This window comes from Bison bison, unplaced genomic scaffold, assembly GCF_000754665.1.
Source record: "Bison bison bison isolate TAMUID 2011002044 unplaced genomic scaffold, Bison_UMD1.0 scf7180017864527, whole genome shotgun sequence".
Lineage (NCBI taxonomy): Eukaryota > Metazoa > Chordata > Mammalia > Artiodactyla > Bovidae > Bison > Bison bison.
In genome coordinates, this window is record NW_011495078.1 from 2,073,266 (window position 1) to 2,100,168 (window position 26,903).

General features: G+C 43.5%; 1 protein-coding gene across 1 annotated transcript in view; it reads left to right on the forward strand.

Moving 5' to 3' along the window:
- The window catches only part of ANKRD10 (ankyrin repeat domain 10), a 37,131-nt gene extending 11,138 nt beyond the window's left edge, over window positions 1–25,993 (forward strand). Inside the window, exons 5-8 of the mRNA XM_010831544.1 lie at window positions 2,566–2,657; window positions 13,457–13,692; window positions 21,189–21,278; window positions 24,443–25,993. Coding sequence (XP_010829846.1) covers window positions 2,566–2,657; window positions 13,457–13,692; window positions 21,189–21,278; window positions 24,443–24,909 — 885 coding nt within the window. The 3' untranslated portion in view covers window positions 24,910–25,993. The remainder of the gene's footprint in view (window positions 1–2,565; window positions 2,658–13,456; window positions 13,693–21,188; window positions 21,279–24,442) is intronic.
- The last annotated feature ends 910 nt before the right edge of the window (window positions 25,994–26,903 follow it).

A 26,903-nucleotide genomic window follows, 5' to 3' on the forward strand; every position in this document is an offset into this window, starting at 1 on the left:
CTTTTGCTGCCATCGCTGAGGTTGGCATGAGTGGTCACTGAGCCTGGATGTGCTGTCTCGAGGCTCAGTGCTCTGAGATGACCCAAAGAGGAAGTGGAGTTCATTTTTAAGTGGTTTATTTTTGTAGTCCATAAGTCCTGTCTTTAATACCCCTTCTAGAATGGTGCTGGTGTTTGATACTGCCTTTAGTTTCTTATAACTAGATTAGAAATAAGGTTGGTTTTTTTTTTTTTTTTTTTTTTTTAATTAAGATTCAAGGTGGCTTGTCCGCCTCGGGTCTCTGGCGCGGCTCCCTTTGTCTTTTATGACTCAGAGTCTGCCAGCAGTAGTTCTAGAATCATGTTACAAGCCGTTTGGTATTTTTGAAATATGACTGGCCTGAACTTGAGATGTGAGCAACCATGAAATGGCTCTTGCCTCTCATTCCGTTGGTTGCAGTTTTCTTTAAATAGTGTTCATTCTGCCCTTCCCATCTGAAATGGTCTCCTCGCACACCACGAAGTAGGAGCAGGGTGGCTCTGCTCTCTTCTCTGCCTTCTGTTGCTATCTCACCGTCTTCTTGAAACAATATAGAAAACCTTTTCTTGTACTAAAGATAGTTTTTAAAAGTCCGCTTTGTGTTCTTTAGTCTCTGTTATTTGGCAGAATGTCATCTGAGTCTTGGTTCTGCTCTTCCTGGCGATGCACATGGGTGCTTGTTGCCTCCTTTCTGCGTGTCCTTAGTACGTGCCTCTCCCCTCCCTCCCCTTTCAGAGAATAGGGGGTAGGTTTTTGTAGTTGTCGTAAGTCTGACTTTACCAGATAGTTTACTGTATAGACTCATGATTTTCTGTTTCTTTCTTCAAAGATGGGACTATCCTGTTGGGAATTTTACATTGCTTGTGAGCTTTATACGTGCTTTTCGCTCCAGTAAGCAGTTGAGTCTTTCCCATTGTGTTGTTTCGTACAGTGCTCTGCCGCTCTCTCTATGCAGCCCTCACCTCAGTCTCCCCTGTGAGCTAATGGTCCCCAGTGCTGTGCGCGTGCGCAGTTGCCTCACTCCTGCTTCCTGTCTTTTCCCGTAGCTGTGTGTAGTCTTATGCACCAAGTTCCCATTCAGTGATGATGGGATATGATTGATTCAAGGACTGTTGGCATTTCTGAAGCAGAAAGTCCTAAATCAGTTGTTCTAACAGAAGCAGCTTCTCTTGCTCGCTCTTTCTTGACCTTTTATTTTACCCCCGCGTCTGTGAATGAAATTGTATTTCAGATTGTTTTGGTCCTTTCATACAGTGTAGAGTAATCCTTTTCTTTAATGACTGTATTATTCTTCAGAGTCATCTCCCTGAATCACTCACTGCCTCTGCCTCCTTCAACGTTGTTTTCTGAAGGGGCTGCTGCTGCTGCTAAGTCACTTCAGTCATGTCCGACTTTGCGACCCCATAAACGGCAGCCCACCAGGCTCCCCCGTCCCTGGGATTCTCCAGGCAAGAATACTGGAGTAGGTTGCCATTTCCTTCTCCAATGCATGCGTGCTTGCTAAGTCGCTTCAGTCGTGTCCAACTCTGTGTGACCCTGTGGACAGCAGCCTTCCCGGCTCCTCTGTCCATGGGATTCTCTAGGTAAGAATACTGCAGTGGGTTGCCATTTCCTTCTCCTCTGAAGGAAAGGTTCTAATGCAGCCTTTCTGAAGGTCCTTAAACACAGCTGCACGTCACAAACAGCCTAAACTGTGCAGAGCTGCCTGTGTCTGACTCTGTGTTCTCTATTTTTTCTCGACCATTTATCTCAGCTGTTGCTGCTGCTGCTAAGTCGATTCAGTCGTGTCCGACCCTGTGCGACCCCATAGACGGCAGCCCACCAGACTCCCCCCGTCCCTGGGATGCTCCAGGCAAGAATGCTGGAGTAGGTTGCCATTTCCTTCTCCAGTGCGTGCAAGTGAAAAGTGAAAGTGAAGTCGCTCAGTCGTGTCTGACTCCCAGCGACTCCATGGACTGCAGCCCACTAGGCTCCTCCGTCCATGGGATTTTCCAGGCAAGAGTACTGGAGTGGGGCGCCATCGCCTTCTCTGCTTTATCTCAGCAGTCTCGTCTAAAGCATAGTCCTGATTCACGCTCAGGTTAAAACATCCGGGGCAGTGGGGGCACTGGCTGTGCCTGAGATGATGTGTGGCCTCAGGTGTCCCTGTAGGAGATGCAGATAAACATGGGTACACTAGACCAGGCCTTGGATGTTAGGCCTGGGTTACTAGTTTTGTGTGAGGACAGTGATCTTGCGTTGTATATTCATTGGCACAGTGATTCACCATAAGAATTATTTCTCAATTGCGCCTACAGTACACATGCTGTCATTGCTGCCAAGGCCCCTTGGTGGTTCTGTTTTCGCCCTGAGAATCCAGGAGAGTGTGCTCCTTCCTTGGTCTGCTCTTCTGTTCTCTTTCATCTACATTTTTTTTGTGTTTTGCTTTAAATTTGGCTTACCTTACTCTGTTTCAAAGAGGGCTGAGATGGTCCACGGCCTTCCTTAATGACTCTGGAATGTGGATCTGAATGTTTTCACTGTTGTGTATCATTTTTGTCGTTTCAGGACTGTGAGGGCGAGACTCCTATTCACAAGGCGGCTCGCTCTGGGAGCCTGGACTGCATTAGTGCCCTGGTGGCTAACGGGGCTCAAGTCGAGTAAGCGTCTTCATTTATTCCTGCCAACGGAAGATGTAGTCAGGGGTGCTGTGTTTAGAGACAGGTTTAGAGCAAGCACAAGTTCTAAGCTTTGTTTTTAACATTAGTAATACAGTTTTGCTTTTTAGATCAGTTGGCGGTAGTAAGCAGGTTGTTGTGCGGGTTAAGTTGACCACCAGCAGAAGGGGCCTTGACCACAGCAGCCTTGGAGTTCTTGCCATGAGAGTGAGCAAGTGAATTAGGGTGGAGATGACAGTTAACCCGTTAAGTTTGGAGCCTGGCATTGTTGACTTTGCCACCACCTAGCTGTGTCACTGTGGGCGAGTCTTCAAATTTTGCCAAGTTTTAGTTTCAAAATGAGTGCCTTGAATTGGATTACATTATCTTTTCAGGCCTCTCTGGCTCAAAATATCTTGCAGACAGTTAGCTTTTCTAAATTTTTATTTCCTTATCTTTTATTAGATATGAGAACATCTTATGTTTTAAAACCTATGATTTTTAATGATTTTATAATTCCATGGAAAATGGAACTGTATACAATAGACTTCAAACTCATTCTGAGTTTTTGATACTGATGTCATAATTTTAGAATATCCTTGTCTTAGCCCAGGTTACATCAACTGGCTTATTTAGAGCTTCATTGAACAATATTAGCATTTAAGTGTATTAATTTAAAAATGTGATTGTGTATGCAAATCATTAGCTAGACATGGCATTATACATTTATTTTAGTATTAAATTTATTTGTATTAACTTTCTCTTAAAGATTTATTATAAAAATTTTTCTTCTGCAGTTCACAGCATTAACAAAATGGATGCGGTTTTCACCCTTAAATGTTGAGTGTAAGCTATAGAGCTGTAATAACCAAAATAACTGTGATAATATCAGCTTTCTTGTTTTACCGAGTGTATTGAATATTTCAGAAAAATTAATTACAAATCACTTTATTCTAATTGGAAATGTGAAAATTTAGACTTTGGGAAAAAACCCACAAAACTTAGTTTAACCCTTTGGTTTCCACTTCATTGTTTTGACTCTGTATTATAATAAATATTGAAAATAGATCCTGGACAGCAGAACCATATACATTAATGTAAGGCCTGTCTAATACCAAGGGCTATCATTAGACTCTTAGTATCTTAGCTTCTGTTTCAGGAAGTGTTATATTGTTAAGACTGGACATTGGTATGGGCTTGAATCATTTACTTGTATAGCCATTTAGTGTTATAACTATGACCTGTATTACCTGTTACATTGCAGGGAGCCTTGTGACTTCATGTGTAGTTATAACTTAAGGTAATGTAAAAACAATTGATGATTCACTAATGAATATATTACATAGTTTTAAAAAGCACTGAGACGATTCTCCATGCATTGCTTTAAAGCAAAGTTATAGATGCCATTTTCTTTGCTGTTTTTAGGTTTAAAACTCTGATCTTTAATTTTAATAACAGAAGCTTTGATTATGAAATACAGAGTCATAAAATAATCGATTAAATTCCTTAATTGTCATTTATTAAAATAATGAATAATCAGAAGTTGATCTTCTTGATGACTTATTTTTCTAAACAATAATTGGTCCTGAGCATTTTATTACTAAGATGTTTTATTCACTTTAATGGATAGCTTAATCCTTTGAACCAGTAAATATCTTTCTTTTGCTATGTCCTTTTTTTAATAGGTGTCTTTTTTAAATGAGATCATTTTATTTACAATTCTGTCCTTGTTACAGGACCCTCGAGTGTCTCTTTCCCACCAAGTGTGACTGAGCATGGCCTGAGTGCCAGCTTGCTTTTCCTTCTCAGTATAAGCCCCTCCCTTGGGACCCTGCACATGGCGATTTCCCTGGTCTGAACTTTCACATAGTTTTTAGAACAAATACTTAGCCTGAGCCACCTGCCAAACGCAGTGTTTAAAATTGTAAGTCTTTGGCCTGGAGGTAGAGCCCAGTGGTCATTATTAATCGCTGTTGTACGTGTGGTTATTCAGTTTTAACACACAGACAAAATGTCAATGTTGCCAGTAAGCCAAATTGTAAATTGCTTTTTAATATCTGTTCTGCACATTTTTATAGTTTAATACTTTTAGTCTACCAACAAATAATACTTTAATTCCCCCCCAAATTATGATATACTTAGGTCTTTTGTTTTCTGTTAGGCTGCCCATATGGTAAGGTGCAGCCCTGACCAGTGCCTTTTTGTTTTAAGAGCATCAAGGGGCACAAAATTACCTTACTTAAAGTTACTAATTTTTTTTCCCCAGTTCAGATTGAACTGGAGTGTTAATATTACATGCTGTAAATGGAGTAGTGGAAATTTTTCCTTTTTCTGTGACTAGATTAAGAGCTGTCTTGTATCAGTGTTTTATCACACTTGGTGGTAATTAATAATTTTGTTATTAACTCCTACTTTGCTTTTTATATATCTGCTACATAAAGTGGCCAAAATCTGAAGTTGCTGCTTTTTTGGTCATGGGGTAGATAATGGTGAGGGCCTGCGGGCCAGGCGACCGTGGCTAGAGCGGTTTGTTACATACCCTACTTGTCAATGTAGGCCGCGTCCCTAAGGTAACGCACGCCGCTGCCGTGCGCCGTGGCGCACGTGCTGGCACCACACGTGAGTATGTCGATGGAGTTTCTTTTTCTTCTCTTATTTTACATCTTGAGTTTTGGTGCCAAGTTTTCTTTTTCACGTAAGGTTTTGTTTCTGTTTATATGATTGTTGTTGGTATCTGCCACTGTTTCCATCCAAAACTAAGAACCAACAGGACAGTGGCGGTTCTGCGGCCAGATTACAGTGTGAGTGTGTATGCTTTAAATGATCCAGACCGCTACAGATGCTTCTCACTCTTTCTCAAGGATGGAGTTTGCATCAAGTTAAACTGTCAGCATCTTTACTTTTGCTTGCGTGACAGTTCAGTTCTTTGCAGTCGCAGTTTGAATGCTGCTTGTTTGATTGGAAGAAGGGCAAATCATATCACGGGAAAGTTGATTCTTCAATCAATTCAACTAACAATATAAAATTAAGTCCTAATGGGATTTCCAAGACAGACTCTTGAAAATTTGCTGTCTGCTGATGATTAAGACCTGTCACTACCAGCTTTGTAAACTACGGTTTTCTACCCTTGAATTAGCTTTACTTTAGTACTTTGACACTGATTGATTTTTAATATTTTTATTGTCTTGAGAGATAATGGAGAATGTTTCCATATCAATCTATAAAAGTCGATTTTTTTAATGCCTCAGAAGAGAAAAATGGATTTAGTGAGATTTAGAGATTCAGAATTGCTTGCATCAAAGGCCAGTTTGCTAGTCTATTTTAATATCACTTTGTACAGGTGCCAGTGTTTAATTGTGACAGAGTCCCACAGCTTTCTATAAGAGAGTATTTCATAAAAGCCATTGGTTCTGTGGTGACTGGATAGATCTTCCAATGAGCTACATGTATTTTAACTTAATTATTTTGATCCCAAGAGAAAGTTAGTTATGATCATCGATAGGGAGAGACGCATCCATGGCCTTAAATAGGCAAGTTCAGTGATTGACTCTGAAAAAATCTTTCTTGCCTGATATAGAAAATGGACACAGGTGATTAAAGTTAACAGAAGTCTTAACATGGGGTCTTAATAGATTTTTCAGTGTTGCAAAAAAAGTATTTTGCTGAACTTCTAAGAATGCATAACTGAAATGGAGTTGGTTTAGTTTGGTCCAGGTTTATGACCCACTTTTATTTGCTGACCCATAGAGCCCCGTCTAGAAGCAGAATTTTCACTGGGGCAAATCACGTGACGAGCATATTTGATGTTAGTGTCGAAAGCTGGTTGCACATTTGCCCGTGGCAAAATGTAATCCATATTTACTCTATTAGACATTTGTTCACATTTGAAGCTTGAAACTTCTTTTCATTTGTTCACCCATTTGCCCTTCAGAGTAATAGTGCAAATCTGAAATGTAGGGGAAGTGAGTAGTAGTTTCTGATCTTGGGATCCTGTGCGTTCCATTCTGGCCTTGTCACTGCAGCAGACTGGGTTTCCTGATTCTGGTTTCCTTTATTAAGCGACTGCAGGCAGGTGGAGGGATCACTCCAAGGCAGCTGCTGGGATCTGCTTGCTGGGAAGGAGCAGGTAGTGAGGGGCCTGGGGCGCTCTAGACTTGCCATAGCAGCCTGAATAGTACCCACGTTTTAATATTTGTTTAATCACCGCTTTTATAAATAGTGCTTTCAAATAAAACCAATGATTTCTAAATTCAGATGTCTTTTTCTTTGCCAAATTATAGTGGGAGCCTGTTAACTATTTTGCAGACTCTTTGAATGATGCTGTTGTGTTTTAATGTATGCAGACATAGTTGGGGTTCAGTTGCAAATTAAAACTACCCCCAGTAGTGTTGAACTTGAAATGAAAACTTGGCACCAAATTTATTCAAGTAGAAACTTTAAAAAATACTTTCTTCCTATTGTTACCTGAAAAATATATTTAAGAATGTTTTCATAATTACTTATTTAAGAGTTTGGATACCAAAGGGTTAAAAATACACATGTTTTTCTTTTATTGAAGACATTTTAGATGTTTGTAATGTTTTGTCTGTACAAATGGGCGTTTAGTAATGTTTTATCTTTTTTTTTTTTTAATGATTCCATGTATTTGCTTATTTCCATCTAGGAATAGTTACTAATGTATTTGAGATACAGCATACCAAATTTTAAAGTAACCAGAATCGTGAGTTAATGGTTTTTAGTCCATACTGTTAAACTTTTGTTGAAATACTGACATGATTAAATTGGCTTCATGCTAAACATCACTAGAAGTAACGGGGGCAGTGTCTCCGAGTGGCAGCCCTCGGCACGGTGGCCACGCGGCAGTGGCTGCGCCGAGAGCTGCGCTTCTGCACCTCATGTATGTGTATGTATTTTCAATCAAAATGTTGCCTGCAAATATGTGATCCCTTATTATTTAAGTTTCCTGTTAATGAACCATTGCCCGTTTTAAATCACATAGAAGATTCTGAATCTGTAAAAACTACACATGTCAATGTTTTACAGCTACGTAATTCGAATTGACTTGATTTTTTCAAGTAATCCTAGAAAGGGGGAGCATTCCATATAGAAACTGCTGAAACTGCCACAGGTGCTTCTCCGAACCCTTACCGTTGTGGCATTGAATGCTCAGTATGGCTTCCCTTCTCCACTCGAGGCATACTGTTGAGGTATTTGTTGCGGTGATTGGTTTTAATGCTAATCTAGGAATTCAGATATAGATTCTTTAGATTTGCATGCTTTGCTTACCCTAATTTATGATATCTACCTTTTTATTTGTAAACTAACAATAGTTAAGTTGAGATCAGAATTTTAACAGAAATATTATTTAGATAAAAATTGTGGTTATCTTTCATTGTCACATGGCATTAACTAAAAAGAAAACATCCTGAAGGTGATGTGACAACTCAGACTCTAAATATACTTCAGAAACTTCTGGATCCGTGGTTTTTCAAATTTTTTAAAAAAAGAAAACTATTGGAACGCTTCTCATATTCTGATGTTGTGACGCTGTAAGTGGAAAATAGATGGGGATCAGCTGGCAGCAGAGCGGAGCTTTGTTCTAAAGTTCTTTGGGGATATATTGTTAGGTATAATAAGTTGTAATAAGCCATTCAGAATTTTATTACAGAAAATACAGTGGAGTATAAAAAGTTTGATTTATTTTGCCAATTATTCAGTAGAATAATTCACAGCAGATACTGTTCTTTGTCTTCCCATGTTTTCCTATTCCAGTTTTGAAAGAACACTAGGAACTATTGGGGGGAAATGGGTAGAATGACTGTGTAGCCTCAGTGGAAGTTACAGGAACCAAGTCTGTCGACACGGGACAGTCGTCATGTCTTTCATAATGAATTGTAGCAAATGATTTTACTAGCCTCCAAATCTGATCATGTCAGCTTTTAAAGAAAGTCAGTTTTACAACTTTAACAGAGTAGACCCAATTTGAGCACCCAGGTTGACTGATGTCTGATTTTTTAAAATCTCTGCCCATTTTCCAAGACTTTTCAGATGGATGCCAGAGGGGGCCAGAGAGGTAAAGTAGAATTTGAAGCACATCCCATATGTGGCTTTTTGCTTTCAGAAATGGGCAGCGGGAAATCTTAGATCAGGTTCAGTCTGTTTGCCCAAGTACAACAACCAAAAACATTAAACTGGTGTGCATGCTTAATGATCTAATCTGGGGATAACGTGCACACTTACACTACTACCCCGTTTTCATGCAGAGCACAGTTCCTGAGAGTAATTTTACACAGTATCTACCAGATACTGTGAATTTCCCTTTGGACTGGTGTTTGCTGACTGCAGTCCAGACTTTGTCTTCAGCAGTCTCTCATGGGGTTGGTAGGTGTGGTCAGCAGGAAGTGTAGTGAATACCTCAGGATTGAAGAGTCAAGGCCTGACTGTTTAAAAAGTACTGTAACAACGAGAGGCCACATTCGAATGTAAAATTATCATAGAGCCTGTAAATCCTAAGTCACATTCATGTGCCCAGCTCCCACTGGATTTTTAGCAAAATCACTAGGTTTAAAATCTGCTTACACTTGGAACACTAGAATTTGAAGGCATAGTAAATTGATGATACTTTGTAACCAGGGTAACTGTTTCAACTCTTAAAATGTCAAAATTGAAACATGCTCAAGAAAGTGTATATTAAAAAATGAATTTAAAGACCTGAGCCTGTTTTGTTAAAGTGTCTTGGGAACTACACTACTTAATTATTATTTATTCTAGTCTTTAGCAAAAAGCCAGCATGATTTTCAGCCTCTGTGGAGTACATTTGAAAACCCTCTACTTAGGAAGTATTAAGAGGTGGTTTGAGGATTCAGACCTATAAAGGCAGTTTCGCCTTCTTCACTTTAAGTACATTGCCTGATTCAGTTGTGAGACACTTTGAACTTTCAATTGAAAACACTCAAATGAAATAGGAATGATTGTATTACTTCTGCCTGCTCTCTCAGAGTCTTTTATTTTTACATTCTTCTGAAGTTTACCTTCAGATATTTTTCTTGGTATTTGACATTTTGTGGTTTAACAGATTGGGCAGCCTTTAAAAAAGTTCGATTTTGTTTGAATTGAATAGTATGCAAAATTACCAGAGAGACATTCTTCAGGAACCAGTAGACATCTCTTATTAAGGGTTAGCGGTCTAGTCAGAGAAGGACAAATATCATATGATATCACTTGTGTGTGGAATCCAAAACAGGACACATATGAACTTATCTACAGAACAGACGCAGATTCACAGAGAGAACAGACCCGTTGCCAGGGTAAGAGGGGTGGGGAAGGCAAGGATTGGGAGTTGCGGGTTGGCAGGTGTAAACTCTTACATACAGGATGGATGAACAGGGTCCCACTGCAGCAGAAGGAGCTGCAGCATCGTAACTTCATCATGACAAACCATGATGGAAGAGAATATGGAAAAAAAGGCAAACATAACGGAGTCACTTTGCTGTACAACAGACATTAACGTTGTAAATCAGCTGTACCTCAACCGATTTTTAAAAAGTAGAAGACTGTTTACTAATATCATCTACTGGGTAAATGTTACTCAACTAGTCCAACCCGTTGTTTGTTTCGTATGGCCCATAAACTAAGAATGATTTTTACATTTTTTAAATGGTTGAGTGAAAAATCAAAGGAATAATGTTTCATTTCACAATATGTAAAAATATATGAAAGTCAGATTCCAGTGGCTGTAGCTGAAGGTTTATTAGAACACAGCGAGCACTGTAATCCTCACATATCATCTAAGGCTGCTTCGGGCGGCAACGAGAGGATGGATCCTTGCTGTCTAGCCCTTTGCAGGAAAAGTGCCTGCCCCCGGAATTGGTGGTCCCATCCACGCCTTCCCACCCACTTCTTGTGCCCCGTACGATTGCACGGCCAGTAGAGCAGGATCTAAATGTGAGCAGAGCAGAGGAGCGTGTTACACTAGGTGGAGAAAGGCGTGAGTGTGGGCGCGGGAGGAAGGCGCTGGGAGCCGGGGAGGGGAAGGGAGGCCTGCCGTCCTGCACCAGGGCCAGGCGTTCACAGACCGTCTGCTTTAGGGGAGCGCCAGCTCCATCAAACTGGATTTTGCACTCAGCCCTTAGTAACCGAGAATCACATAGTTGGAAGTCTGCTGTAGTTTCACCAGAAGTGGAGGAGGGGTACTGCATGTCCCATTTCTAATAATACTCCAAAGATGGTGCTTACATTACGGTCCAGCAGTTCTTCCGCAGCTACCGTGTGTCCCAGATGCTGGCGTCTGTCCGTATGTCTTCTGGAATGTTTGGGACTCCCTTTTGGGTCACTCTTCGACCCCCCAGAGTTACTTGAGGAGCCAGTTGAAGTTCAGCTTGGCTTATGATTGCTCTTTCTTTCTTGGTCCACACATGGGGCACATAGCGTGAGTTGACTCTGGCGACTGTTCTTTGGAGTTGTGAAGGCGCTGCGTCACCCCACCTGGAAATTTGCTGGGCTCCAGCCAAGCTGAGTGACGTGTTCGTGTCGGACCCCTGTGGTGGCGGGGGCCCCTGCCTGTGTTCTCTCGGATTTGCCCCCTGGGACACAGACAGTCTCTGTGGTCTCTGGATGCCGGCCTTACTTGTTATGTTTCCTTGTATTTCCGTGGAAGAACAGTAAACTCAGTCTCAGGCTGCTTAAGAGCAAAGGAACTGAATGTAATTTGGACAGCTTTGCTTTCAATGACTTTAAAAAGTTGGCCTGCTCCCTGAGCATCTCAGCTTTCCTCGGTGAACTGGCATTTCTGGTGTAAATGGCATTTTAAAAGTCTGTGCTGTTCTTTATTTTATCGTCCACTAGAGGAGTGATTTCTACTGACAGCTTATGTGTCCTCATGTCAAGCAACAGTTCCTCATTTCTACATCTGATTTCGGAGAGCGAGTTCATAGTCATATCCATAGAAATCATTTTATAAACTGCTTATTCTAGGTCTTCATCTCTTTAAATTGTGTTGATTTAATTTTTTTTTTTTTAATTGTGGCACCTTACTCTGTTCACGTTCTTCATAGAGTAGACCTTTCTGGACCATTCACTCATGGTATCTTCTGAAAAGGAAATACACCCTTTAAAAAAATTACCCAGTCTTAAAATTACTTGAATATTAAATTTGTATAGCATGCTGATACTAAATCTCAAGTATATGATTATTTTATATGCACATAATTAATGTAATTAACTTTGCCAAAACTTTGGTATTTCCTTTCTTTAATTTATGTCAAAATTAAAACACTATGAAATTTTAGAATAATATTTATCAGAAATCATAGCCACAAGGTAAATGTCAGTTTTAGTTCCCAGTAGTCCTACACACAATGCCTTTTATTTTTAAGAAAATATCGTTGGTTAGGGGGATTCTAGAGTCTTGTCTCATTTATATCTGACCAAATTGAGTTTGGGCTTTTTCCTTTCTTCAAACTGTATAAATCATTTCTTTTTCTCGTGCTTTTAAACATGGAAACATATCTAGTGATTGTCAAACGTGTGTGGATGTTTCATTTCTGAATTTTGACTGTCCTGAGTATTATGGCTGGAACTAGGAATACAGGGCTATGGTATCTTTAAAGTGGAAGATCCCTATTTGTCCCTGATTCTGTAGTTTTCTCTCTGAAACAGTTATTCCCCCATTAACGTGTTCATCTAGGAGACAAGTGTCCGGGGCTGTGCATTGTTCTTTCGGGACAAGGCGAGGCCTATGTCTGGTCAGAGCTGAGCAGTCTGCCGTGAGGTGTGGGGCGCTGCCTGGGCTCCTCGGCACTTCTCCAGTTTGACTGCATCAGCCTGCAGCGACAGCTTGGTTTGCTCTGTTACAGATTCATCACACAGAGCGGTGTATTTTCCTGTCTTCCAGGGGAACTTCATCGTGGAGTTGCTTTTGTTCCCTCCATTTTTATTGTTTCCTAATTAAGACGTACAATCTCAACGGGTTCTTTCCTATCCATCTTATTCAGAGCCTTCATTTATACTCTGCCACCCCTCCTGACTAGTCTGAATCTTAGCTGGTGCAGAGACATCGGTCCTGTACTTGTCAGTGGGATTAACTACAGAGTGATGTTGATTCTTCTTGGTGGTAGGACTCGGCCTCAGGGATAGCTCCTAGGACAGTATTAGAAGAAGACATGCACTCACATGCTTTCAAATGCCAAAATCTAAACTCCTACAAGTTTTCCTATGGCCAAAATATCAAAATCTCAAAAAACTCAGCTTCTCAGATCTCCAGGCTGACGAATCAGTTTCAGGGCATCCGTCTAAACTTCCACTTATGGTGTCACATGTCAGCACAAATTCTGGCTTGTCATTAAGCCATTTGTCTTTGCTTTTAGGAAGTCAGTTGTTATGAATGCCATGGACAATTCAGTAAATGTTTGTTTGTTATGATTTTACTGGAGCTAAAGGAATGGATTATTAAGTGCAGATAATATAGAATTCAGTTTCAGGTTAAGTCTGAAGTTAGCATAAATTTTCATTCTTCAGACTAACATAAAAAATGATTTTGAGACGTTAAATAGGAAGATGCCTTTTATTTTTTTAAGTTTAGTATGTTGATTTTTAAATTACTATCTCCCAAATCTTGTTTAGTAATCAAATGTGCGTAAGAGAGAAGTTAGTTACAGAGATAGAAGAGCAGCTCCTTTAATGAAGACTTGCTGTAAATCTGTATGCTCTTTCATACCACCTTCAGATAGTTAGTCAGTGCAGCAGGAGCAGAGACCAGATGAACGTGCTAATGGGGTGTAATTCAGTGTTTTTGTGTCGTACAGCCTGAGAAATGCCAGTGGCCTGACGGCAGCAGACATTGCTCAAACCCAGGGTTTCCAAGAGTGTACCCAGTTTCTCTTGAACCTCCAGAATTGTCATCTGACTCGTTTCGGTCACAATGGCACCTTAAACGGAGGCCATCCGAGTGTATTTCCTAGTCACGTTAGTGTGGGAACAAACCGCAAGAGATGCCTGGAAGATTCGGAACCCTTTGGCGTGAAGAAAGCTCGACCCGCAGGTGAGACCGCTTTGTGGGCGGGGCAAGCAGGCCTGTTTCTTCTCTAACGTGTGTTCTTCTTACGGCTGAGCGCGCCTCGGAGACGGCTCCCTCACTAAGGGTGCTGTGCCCTGAGGACTCTGGTGCAGTGATGGAGGAGGCTTTCCTGTGTTGCTTCTTGGAAGATTGGCCATTTAACGAGAGGGGAGGATGTGCGAGGGCAGTTCGGCCCAAGCGTAAATGTGTGTATGTAACTCTGCACACCCAGGTTTACCTGCCGTGAATTAGAGTCTTCCCGTTTGTTGTACCTGCTTGAAATATAACTATTAAAAAAATCTGCCCCTGTGCCTCATTTTTTCTTCCTGTGAATTTTCCTGGACTTAGAACAATTGTTGGTCTGATGTAAAATACAGTTTCACATCGGGGAAGGTGGGTGTTTGCACTGCTACGTGGCCTCAGCTGGTCTGCACACCTGGGTGTGGGGGGTGTGTGCCGCAGCGGGGCCCGGTGTGCCGCCTCCACACTGAGGGGTCGCGTCTCCAAGGTAAGTGTTCTGGTTCTCATGTCCTTCCAGCTTTTTATCTCTAGATGGTTTCAGGACGTGTAAATAAACAGTCAGCTAGTCACTCTTTGAGGTGTCCCTTTCATTTAGGGGGAGAAAATTAATATATATAATCAGAAGACGTTAGTAGCTTGGCAGGAATGTTCAGCAAACTTACATGGAAAGGGAAGTTTAGAGGTGACAGTGAAAGTAATCACACTGAAATTATGTGCTCAGATAAGATTTGCCAAGGATAAATACAAAATCATGCCCTTTGGTTTTTTAAAAAAAGAAACTGTTCAAGTATAGTCTGAGAAAACCGGAGTGGCTCCTGTCTTTAAATTCGATGTGTCAGCCTGATCCTCCCAGCGCTGTGCCTCTTTAATGTAACTGGCACATATCCAGACAAAAGCATTTCTCCCAGAGTCAGTAAAAAGTGAATTCTCTCCTTCACAACATTTAAGATATTGGTCGCTGTGAAAAGTTGTGATTACGCAACTTTTCTATAGAAATGAATGTATGGACTTAATAGTTTCTAAAATTCGTAACTTGTATAAATTACGGGCCTAATCCTTAGAAAGATGTTGTAAAAGTCATACCCAGAACATGAAGGTATGTGTAAACTTCAGAAACTAATCCCCGTTCTGTTTCCTGCCTGGTTAGTATTTTGGGGTGGTGGTGCTGGTTTCACTGTGTCCTGGTACAGGGATCATGCGTGTCCCTGTCGTGTTAGCATACAGGATAAATCTTAAATTCTGCTTAGCTTTTTTAAAGAGATGTCACTTAACGTTCAGTGAAGATTCAAATGTACCTAAAGAGTTTTAAACTGGCCTCTTCAGGTTTCAATTTCAGTTGAATTGGCCAGTATCTCCTTATTGATGTGTCTGGAAGAGCCTTTCCAAGGGTTCCTGGAAACTTAAGAATTTGCACCCTAGGCCCTGTTGCTGCACAAATTGGGTTTGAAGAATTATGCAGGTGTTTGGGGATTTTATTTTCCTCTTCCAGACAAAGATTCATCTTGGTCAGCTGAGTTAAGAGATTAAAGTTCTGCACATTCAGCTCAAGGTACAACTTTCCCTAAGTGCCCCATTCCTAGCAGTCAGCTCAAGGAAGCCAGTTAAGAAAATGAGGTTGGAACCTGGCGTTTGAGTTCACAGGTGATACACACACCTAAGGCTGGGCGTTAAATCTTTGGTTACCTTTTTTAAAAACATGCCTGAAGTATCTTGGCTACACAGCTTGGACTTTATCAATAAGTTTAGTCTGTTCTGTATTCCTAGAATTTAATAAATTAGACATACTGATGTTTTTAGTGTGGAATATACCCAAAAGCTATTAATTGCAGAGATTTTTCTGGCTGAGCCAACTCTTAAAAGACGGATGGCGTCCTGTGACATTGACTCTTCAGTTTGGTGTCACGATTGTGAAAGTTTACCTCCTGCAATCCATAGAGAGTAGGATCTCTCTCTTAATAAATGGTTTTTAAATATTTTAAAGTAATTGGAGTGGTTTTTCCTTTGAAAACCATGTGATGTAAAAGAACTTAAGGCACTGATCATTGATTTGTATGGCCCAAATACAAACTATCCTTTGAAAGCAAGTTGTCCAGCAGACGTGGGTACTTTAGAATGTCTTCGATGCAGTCGTTCACACCAGGGTCAGCATGCACCCTGTTCAGGAGGGTGAGTTGAAATCCAAGATTGATACTGATGAAAAGTATTTCAGGGTAATATTTTCCCCAGTGTGGGAGACTTGGTTCATTTAGGACAATGCAAGGAAATATCAGTTCATAATAACTAGGTTTGGGGGTTTTTTTCCCTTCCACATTGACCAACCATCTGCTCGGGGTAGAATGACAGGTGGGCCTCAGGACTTCAGCTGCAGCTGTTGAGTAAAATCTGTGTTAGGGCTGTTAGCATTCTAGCTTATAGGAGCAACAGTACAATTGTTCACAAGTGTATTCCTTGGAAACTGGTCCAAATTATCGATGATCCAGGATAGAGAAAAATGCCACTCCCGCCCACGAGAGAAGCTTCATCTTGTTTTTAATCTTGAGTAGTTTCAGGCGCGGCTCCAGAGCCTTGACGGGGAGAGGCGGTGTGAGCAGCAACAGACTGACCTGGGAACCTCGTTTTATCTGGGTGAACAGTTGCCATCCCCAGGAGGCTGTGGTGGTACCAGATTAATCTCAGATGTTAAGTTGACTTCATGGTTTTTGTTTTAATCAAATAAGTATACTACTGAGCTTAGCATCTCATGTATAACATGTTAGGTATTTAAAAACACCTTTTAGGAAAAACACAGTTTGACTTTGCTTAAAATGAGTCATAGGAAGTTGCTCAGCCCACATTCCTCAGGATGAAATAACAAAGAATCTCCACCTTCTGTTCTTAATTGTTCGTGGATGACCGGGCTTAAAAAGACAAGGAGAAAGGAGCGGATGTGACTGGAGATTGCTGAGTGATCATGTTCAGTCACTAAGTTCTGTCCAACTCTGCAGCCCGTGGACTGGCCCACCAGGCTCCTCTGTCTGAGACTTCCCAGGCGGGAACACTGGAGTGGGCTGCTGCTTCCTCCTCCAGAAACCAGATTTGTAACGTGGTTCCCTCTAGTTGAGGTCCGTGTATCTGACATACACGAGAGACTTGAACCTCGATGCTGCTTAGTGTTCCCTCCTATTTGCAGCAAATGGCTGTTTGCTTTTATAAATTTGACCAAATGTTTGTATTCCAGTTAACAAAAGATGGTTTTACTCTCCAAAGGCATAGCATTATATATATATATATGAATCGTCTGACTGAATTACGTTTAAGAGCAGAGTCATTTTGGGGTTAGTCTTGAGCTCGGCAGAGCTCACAGGCCCGTCTGGCCTCCGCGCACGTGGTGGCTGTGGCGCGCGTCGGCCAGGAGCAGGTCCTTCCTGGCACGCTTTGTCGGCTCCTCTGTGCCACGTGCACCTTCCCCTCCACCACCTATTAACAAAACCCCAGATCCCTCGTTAGTGTTTCCGCAGCTGTCACTCTGTAGTTAGCCCCTCCGTTCACCTGCCCTCTTAAACTCCCCCCGCCCCCGTCTGCTGTGGGGCTGTGGTGGGAGTCCCAGGAGAGGTTACTGGTAGAACCACCTTCCTCCCCGCCTTTTGTACTGTTCAGGTTCTAATAGGACTTTTCCTTTAGAGGGTGATCTGAGTAAAATGTGCTGTGAGGAGAAGAGAACAGTTCTAGTTAGTAATGGAGAGAAGCCATTCCTTTCTTGGGGAATGGGGTTTCACCAGCGGGAAGGCCAGAACGTTAGGAATGACCTTGGTTACGGGTCGGCTCTTAGGTCTTCCCTTGAAGAGGCACAGAGGGCAGTAGGTCGCTACCCTGACCCCAGCTTCACTGGGCTCCATGCATGGAAGTGCCCAGCAGTGCTTGCTCGGCTGGTGGTGTGTAGGGGAGGACACCCCGTGAACTAAGTAAAGCACTTAAGATCTTCAAGGACTGTGTAGGTTGGGTTTTGCCCATTGAGAGAGTTCACTGCCTTTAAAGTGAAAGAATCCTGATGAGGTGTTTTTCATAAGCCCTAGGTACCTCTGTAAGTGTGCCTGGCGATCAGTCTTGTGTACAGGTTCTGCATCAGGATCAGGGACCTGCACGGCATAGTTCGGGCACGTCTGCCCGAGCTGACCAGCCCGCACGAAGGGAAGCTGCTTGGTGGCAACCATTTCTGTAGTGCTGCAGACCCCTGTCTTTAAAAGCTAAGGAAAGGTTTCCTGCTGTTTTCTTATGTCCTTCATCAGGAATCGTTTTGTAGTTTTAGATCCACACTGGTACCTGGCTTTAGTTTTATTCAGCTCTCTGGTTTATATGAAAATTCAGGGGCAGGTTTCTATGCTGCCCCAGGGCACCTTCCCAAATGGAGCTTCTTTCAGCCCCAACGTCAAGAACAGGAGGCTTCTGGGCAGTGGTCACACCTGGTCCTGACTCTGCCTCTGGGCGAAGAAACTGGATTTATTCTGAGGCAGTCCTGGGTGATGTTCTGCCATGAGTACGCTTTGTCTGGCGTGTACCAGAGTCATGTCAGCAGATAACTGCTTTGGAAGTCAAAAGATACGGACACTTAACAAGTGTCTCATTTTTCCTTTTAACCGGAGTAGGAAGATAGGGAAATACTTCTTTTCTAAAACAAATAGAATCAAGCATTTTGGAAGAAAGTCTTTTTTCTGAAATGTCTACAAGCCACCTTTCTCAGACGCAGCGTGGGGCGTTGTGGTAGTTGCCTTGGTGATCGTGATAGTGATAGTGATGTGTGGGAGACGGGAGTCAAGTCCAGACCCGTGTTCTTACAGTTCTGCAAGGCTGGTTTTAATGTCATGGCTTTTAATGCAGTTTTAAAAGGTAAGTGGTGACACCCTCTGTGCTCCCATGGAGCTGTCTGAGCCCTTCCTAATTCCAGGTGCTGGGAAGAAAAACATGGAAACGTTGGTATAAGATACATTACCAGGGGTTCTAGGCAGCTAGGTTAGCAGGCAAGTGGTTGCAAATCCTGGCAGATAGATCCTGCATGGGGAAAACGCCTCACAGAGTGTCTACGGAGAAAGGTAATTCTAGGCTGTCCACGTTAGCATATGCCTCCCGTGTTTAGTAAAGAGTTTCTTAAAATCTGAAAGCCTTTAGTTTGTCTCATTTGTACACGTTTTTCCCGCTCTGCTGGTGAGAAACCGCATTAACAAAAGATGCACCCGAAAGGAGAGCCTTGGGAGGAGCGCTGCTGGCGCACCGCGTGGGTCTCTAGTTAGGGGTCAGCTTCTGCTGCAAAGCAGCACTGGGTCTTGCTCCTGTCTACAGCACTTTTCCTTTGAATGTCCTCTGGCTCCCTTCGCCACCAGCTCTTCCGGCCCCCTAGTGGCAGGTCTGCTCTCTTGTCCTGCTTCATTTTGTTGCCAGTCTTGATTACCTGTTCTTAATGGTGCTGCTTGCTTTCTGTGCCTGTGCCCTTTCTAGCTAGAGTGTGGGCTTCATTCACTGATGGGACACTCCGGGCGCTGGGCTTGGGGAGTGAAGAGACGGTTGACCTGCTTTTGTGAAGCTGCTCTGTTGTGCCCTTTTGGGGAAGAGGGGGGTCCTCATGTCATACCTGTCTGTTCTTTTTAAAACCTGCTTTCAGAGATCTGAAGTTGCAGCTGTAACCTAGATGCCCCTTTCCCCGAGGAGCACTGGCCCTGAACTCCAGAACAAAGCCAGGCGTCGGAAGGATGGCCACGTCAGGCTGTCTGTGCTGTATCCCCTTTCGTTTGAGGCTGTTTGTGGCTTTGCCCAATAGGCCCGCTCTGCTTCTCGGTCACCTGCCTGGTCTGGCTTGTCAGATGTGGGTCCTGCGTCACTGCAGAAACAGAATCAGAGGTTGGGAGGGTTTTGTCTCCTGGTACCTGAACTTCCATCCCCCAACCACCCCCCTCCTTTTTTTTTCAAGAAAAGATGGCCTGTTTACCACTGATTTCTTGAAAGTACCTTGTTTGATGGTGAAGCTGGAACCTAGCCTATCAGTGACCTCAGTGGGGCTTGTGGAGGATTAAGAAAAGCTTTGAAAACCGCTGAAGTCCTCCGTTGGTTGCCTCTGGTTTCAAAGCACTTCTATTTCTAGGTGTTCATGGCCTCGTGTCTATGCAGATTTCTGCTATCTCTTAACAGCACGCGTCACACCATTCTGTCTGTTCTGCATACTGATCATCGAATTTGTGTTTCTCTTAAGACTTTTTCATCTAAAACTTTTAACAGTTTGGGGATACTCTGAAACTGATATGTTCATTCCAATATTGAAAACAATTCATGTGCCTCTAGAAGTAGTTGCAGCTGCAGAGTTCAAGTCTTTGTGTTTTTAAATGTTTGTTTGAAAGAAATAGCACTGAAACTTGTTACTTACTTGTTGTATATATCTTGTGACCCAGAAACCATTGTAGTTTATCCTGGTGGAGAAGCAGAAGTGTATGCAAAAGTGTGTTTATAGGGATGGTAGTTAATTACGGTGTTTGTGATGGAAAAGGAGCCCCGCTCAGGCAGCAGTGGGGAGCTGGGTAGTGGGTGAGCTGTTGGTGGTCGAGCCATTCAGGGAGTTGTTCCTCAGCTTTAAGGATCCTTTTGAATTTCGTTGTTGGGATGTGTTCGTTTAGCGGTAAATGAATATTGGCAAGACGTGCGAGTGATCCTTCAGATCCGGTGTCGTAAAAATGCCCGCTGCTTAAGACTGGATAGCTCTGCGCAGCGTGGCAGTGGCTGCTCCTGAGAAGTAGGGGCCCCAGGGCTAGCAGGAGGTGTTTCTGCAGTGTGTGAGCCCCGCCGGAAGGGGTACCAGGTGTGCGCACCCGCCGTGCTCCACAATGCGAGCGTGGGCGTGCCCTGAGGCGCATGCGTAGCTTCAGTCCTGCCGTCCTGGAGCCCAGAAGCTTACTGGGCGTTTCCAGCTGCGCCACATCTTGGGGCACAGGGCCAGAGCTGCTCTCAGCCCATATCCGACGAGCTTGTCTTGATCTTGGAATTTATTTTCTATTAATGAAATCACTGATTTTTAAATTTGAGGATCATTATAATGGTTTTTATGTTACTCAAGAATTATCATTTCTTTATGAAAAACAACTGAAGGAACATTTGGGGGTGTAACAGACCATCCTGAATCTTTAGAAGTATTTAGAAATAAATGTCTTCGAGTTACATAACTGCTTTATGTTGCCCAAATACCAGCCTTAAATGAGAATTTACGCCAGCAAGTAAATCTTGAGTAGGTGTCTGAATTGCCATGACTTCATCAAAGCTGCACATTTCAGGAATTATTCTCTATTGTGGGAAAGTAAGTTTCTTGGTCGTGTGCCAAGGTCATTGGTAATCCATAGATTATTAAGCTGTTTGGCAGTTTGGGAGCATCCAGTGCTCTGATGACAAAGAGTGAGGCGCATCTGTCTTGGGTGCAAGGAACCTAAACATGTCTGTTTTCTGTGCAGCCCACAGTCTGGATGAGTCCATGCCGCTCGCAAGTGGTGAGGTGGAAGACGACCCCGACAAGATGCACGTGGACAGAGAGCTCGCCACAGGTGGGGGCGGACAGGTTCCCGTTAGCCGCAGCCGCGGTCCAACGGTCGAAGACACCAAACTGCCGGAGGGCGGTTCCGTTGGACCCAAAGAGATAGAAATCTATACTGTTTCGGCAATGCAGACCCCCTGTCGTTGCAGGAACCAGTATGCGTGTTATTTCTAACATGAGTTGGCGCAGACAGTTTTTGCACTTTGTCCCGCGTTTTAAAGAATGTCATACTATGATTTGGACAAGTTTGTAGATATAAGAATTCAGTGTTCTGGTGCATTTTATGGATATGAAAAATATAAGTGCAATCTTTCTATTTTGATTTGAGGCTTTTGCTTAATGTGCCTTGTTTTATTTTAATGAGGTTTAACATTTTTCATTTTCTGATACAGGACCTTGGGGTGAATTTATCAAACGTTTGTTAAATTACTCTTGCTAGTAGTTTCAAAGGGATAAACAGCGAAAGGAGTGGCTGGCTGTAGGCACTGAGAGCTAGCAGATGTCATGGTTTTGACTTGTAACCTGCCAGGGCCGTGTGGAGTCCTCCACTCAACCCTCCTGGGCGCTTTGGTTTGTGTGACATTGACTCTGAATCTACTAAAATGCTGAGAACCGTGTCAGCACAAAACACCTTTTTCACTAAAATTTTTAGTATATTAAAACAGTTGGTAGTCACTTTTGGTTTTTAAAAGGTAAGGGCTCTGTTTCTGTTAGTATTTAGAGTAAACATTTAGCCATTTAGGTAATGCCTTTTTCTATCCTTTTATTTAGGTGAGCATGAAAACATTTTAGCCATTCTCTTAATGTTTTAATGTATTTGGAAATAGATACTGTTTTTTTTTTAAGTTTTATTATTATGTCTGTATGCGAAATTCTTGTTTCCCAGGGGTACATGAAAAAATCATCTTTGTTCATATAATGAAAGTGTGTGCATCTTTCTAGAAGCTACAGAATTCTTATGGGTAGAGTCACCATTTTGCCGGGTAATTAAATGAAGTGGATAGATTTTCCAAGGGAAGTTCTCATTGGAAAATACATTTTAAAATCCTGGCTAAAGATAAATAACAAAACTCAAAGCCAGCTTAAAAAAAAAAAAATGGCATTGGTACATGCTTTTAAAAAGATAGAAGTCATCACTCTTTGATCTATAGACATTTTATTTCCCTGGGTTTTCAAGTAAATTTAATGCCGCACTTGAACCTGACATTGAACAGCCCACTATTTAAGCTCAGCGCATCCCATGTGACGGGTGTCAAGTGAGCGTTCCCCGTGTTTTTCATCATTTCAGTTATAACACTCTTTCAGCAAACAAAATGTATTAGATCGCTAGAGGTGACCCGCAGTGGGTGGACACAGCGGAGGGGGCGGGGCGAGTCCTGGAAGACAGACTGGAGCAGAGTTTGCGGTCCGGGCCAGCGGCAGCGGAGGGCGTCGGCAGGCAGGTCTGGCCGGGCACCGACAGCCTCAGCCCGTCTCCGGGACGCTTGCTGTTTTCACGCTAGGTTTTACTAGATGTTCCGTAAAGCTGTGAGGTTCCGCTCACCTTGGCTTGAGGTTGCATAATGGAACACATTTACTCTAACTGGGCACCAGAGAAGGACCGCGCACACGCAGTGAACATTAAACGGAAAAGTACAGTCTAATCAAGCCGGGTTTCCGAGGCCCAGTCCCCTGAAAATGTAATCTCCATCTTTGTTAGTAGTATCATGGTTGTCTTACTAACTGTTAAGGTCACCATACTACCCATGAGTTTTATTACCCAGGGAAAGCTTCTGGTTTTTGAAAAAAATAAATGTTTCTCTGGGAATAGCTTGTGTTATTTTTAATTCTACCTCATGTTTAGTTCTTGAAACACTTGTTCTCCAGCCTTGAGTTTAACTAGAAAAGCTGTCATTTAATTTGAGAAGAAATAATCCACAGTCCTCTGAAGAATTTATAGAAGCTCTTAAACTCTCTTAAACTGCGAGGAAGTTGAGAACTAGTGGCACGGTTAGGTGTTTTGCTCATTGAATGAGCCACGATTTTCCATCATCAGGAAAACTTGGGGACACACAGAAACCCGTATCTGAGTGCACATCTGGGCGGGGGTCGTGGTGTGGGGCTGTGATAGGGCCAGGGGACACGCAGGAATGTGTCCTCACTCTGAAGGTGACAGAGTCATGCTTTAATGTCGTGCCTTGCTTTAATAGTGCAGGACATTGGGGTAGAGTTTAACGTCATCGAGCAAGTCATGACCTTAGATTGTTTCTGTACTGTTGTGTGAATTCCTGTGAACGTGTATTGGTCCTCAAGTTTCGTTATACAGAAAAATACTTGTCATTGCCTGTTCCCGTGTGGCCAAATGTTTTGTGACTGACGTTTTTTCCCATAAGACATCCCCTCCTAACGGATGTCTGTATATGCAGATTATGGGTTTTGACAGTGGACCCTTGGACACCGTAGTCCCTGTAACTGCTGAACCCAGAGGACACTTCAGGACGTGCTCGTGGCTCAGGACTGCGCGCATGGGATCTTGGGGTTCGTGGTCTTCTGCGGCCTGCCCGTGCTGCTCTGTGGCATCTTGCAGAAATGCTGTGTGATCCAGGTGTTGCTAAGGAACCACAGCCTCGCTGCCGCCCCGTGTGGGCTCCCCGCCTTGGAGGAGGCGCAGTGAGGGGCCTCCGGGGACGCTGTCAGCGTCACCCTGGGAGCTTCCTTCATTCACACGCTTCATCAGTTGCTTTTCTTTTAAAAAAAATAAAAGCTTGAAGTTTTCTGTTTTTTAACCCTTTGCTGGGAACACTTAAACGTTCATTTCTGACGGACTTTTTCGAGGGTCATGATTTTTAAAACTGTTCTCCAAACCTAGTCTTAAACTGAGAGCAGTTCAATGCTATTGGTATTTTGCACGTGGCATATTTGTCAGCTGAAGTTTTTTTAATTTGGCTCCCCTACACTAGTGAAATTTCTTAAGTGTTTCCTTTCTTGCCCTTTGCCCTTACCGGGCAAATGCAACTGGTAATGTTTTATTTTTAAATCACTTACGCACAGTTTTTTGCCTTGCAAAAGAAACTGGTTTGTGTAAAGAAAAGAAGCTAAATAAATCCTGTAAAATGGTAGCAGCAAGGAAGCGTTTTATAGTCTCTCCTCCCTTCTGGTTCTGAATTTTGGTGACAGGTGTATTTCTTAATGCAGATATGAAAAACAGTAGCTCCGTATCGAATACACTGACAAACGGATGTGTCGCCAATGGACACTTGGACTTCCCCTCCACGGCCCAGCCCTGTGGGATGGAGAGCAGGAGTGGCCAGTGCTCGGCAGGACTTAACGGAGTCGGCACTGGCCTAGTTCCAGGGCTGCCTTTCCCGAGCAGCCAGGGCTCCCCCGGCATTAACGGGACTGAGGAGCCGGAAAGGAGCACCCAAGTCAGCCCGGAGACATGCGGCTCTCTGCACCTCAACGGGAGCCCGAGCAGCTGCGTGGCCAGCAGGCCCTCCTGGGCAGAGGAGAGCCTGCAGTACGGACACTACCACGGCTTTGGGGACACGGCCGAGAGCATCCCCGAGCTCAGCAGCGCGCTGGAGCATGCCAGCTCCGTGAAGGCGGAGCAGGGCTACCACAGCGCCGTGCTGGGCGCCATGCACCTGTCCCACGGCTCGTAGGGCCGCGGGCCTCCGCCGCCCCGAAGGAGCGCCACGCCCGTGCGGCGTCTCGTGCTTTAGCTTTCTGGAAAAGCGCGCTCCGAGTGGCCGGCCTCCTCAAGTCCTGGTGCGAGTGCAGGCGGGGCTTACTCAGCGCGGCTGTCTCCGTGGGACGGGGGGCCTCTTTCCGGATGCGCTTTTAGAACCTACGTTTTCTGCTGCCAGTCTCGATATTCTCTTTTGAATAATGTCACCGTAAATTGCCATTTTCTCTTCTGTCGAATTAAATTTTATCTAATGAAGAATCGGAGACAGTAAGTGAGGTGCCTGGTAAACCCGCCTCTTGGCACGTGGGCATCATTTTGAAGAACTTGCTTTTCCTCCTCTCTGTAGAATTTTTGACAGAAGACAGCTATCTCCCTATGCAAGGTACAGCCTTACACAGATTTCTTGCAGTGATTTGTATGAAGAAAAGAGCGTTTGTCTTTTTCAGAGCCTTTTTCATGGAAGCTTCACTGCCTGCCGCGTGGTGAGGGTCTTCCGTGTACACACAGTGGTCTGAACACCGTGGCGCCTCCTGGAATGCTGGCGCTCGCTGCCCTGGTTTCACCGACAGCCCGTGCGGCCTGGGCCTGACTGCCGACCTGATGTGTTTTTACCCGCGTTTCCTACTCGGGCTTGAGGATTTTTACCACAGATAACTGTTTCCTCTGTATGCAGTGGAAGTTACTCCTTGTAGGGACTGTCAGGTCAACACATTTAACTGACTCTTCCGACCTGTACTTTCTTTTTTCCTTGCTTTTGTTTCTTGGGGTGTTCTGCTTTAAAATATATACCACTACGTGTATCCAGTTAACAGAATTTTGAATCTCTCTTAATAAAGCTTCATTAAGTTTATGGTTTTATAGAAATTAGCTTTTGTTTAGGCAACTAGTGGTTCCACTGTGCGACTATTGTCCTGAATTTTTACTTTTCTGATTTTTGTAATAAAAAATCTGTGAAGATAGAAGATGTGTCAGATGAACAAAACCAGTGTCCTCCGAGTGTTACTAACATTTTGTTTTTAAACTGTCCTTTACAGATTGAATAAAAACCTCTCACACGCGCTGTGTTTCTGGGTGTGCTTGCCCCCATGTGGGGGCGGGGGCACTGTGGCAGGAACTGTTGCCTCGCTTTCTGCTGTGAACAGTGATTCCCTCTTCTGATTGCCCGTGGAGCACTCCCACGGAGCACTTGTTAGCACCTCGGGTTTGTTCACCTGCTTTCGGCTTACGGGCACATTGGGTCTCTCTCGGGAGGCACGGGGTTTCTCTCGGGAGGTGCAGGGTCTCTCTTGGGAGGAGGGTGAGGGGGTGTTAGGAATTGCTGTCAGCTGACAGTACTTGCCTGTACGCTTATCTTCATAAAGAACCACAGCCGTAGCTTCCTCAGCTTCTTTGAGCCAGCACATATTAATACACGGAAGCCTTTTAAATGCATAAATCTTAGTTAACAAGTGGAAACAATAGCCATTCTGGCCTGCCCAGTGCGTCATTTAAAACGTTCGGTACTCTCTGTACATTATGGAAGCCCCAGGCCGCTGTTTGGAGCATCACAGAAGTTACTCTGTGCTGAGGCAGAACCCAGGACACAGGCCTTGTCACTGCCACTTCCCGTGCAGGCACCTGTCATCACGCCCGGACCCCGCTGACCTCGGAAGCTGTTCTAAGGGACTGATCCCGAAGTCGCCAGAGGCCGAGTTCCAGGAGAGGGGAAACCTGGTGCCATTCGTTCCCTCATCCCCTGTATGAGCTGTATCTTGAATCTCAAAGGCTTCACGGTGAACTGTTAGTGACAGTTACTAGAAAGCATTAATGGAACCTGCTAGAATCTGCTAAAGATCAGGACATCTGGTTCGTCCTGGAATTGGACAGAATTGGACTGTTTCTTGGGGGCAAGAATGCTTCCTAGAAGCTCTGCTTGAGCAGCCTCCAGGCTTCCCTGGGTGGTTGATACATTGTGGTTCAAAGTCATGA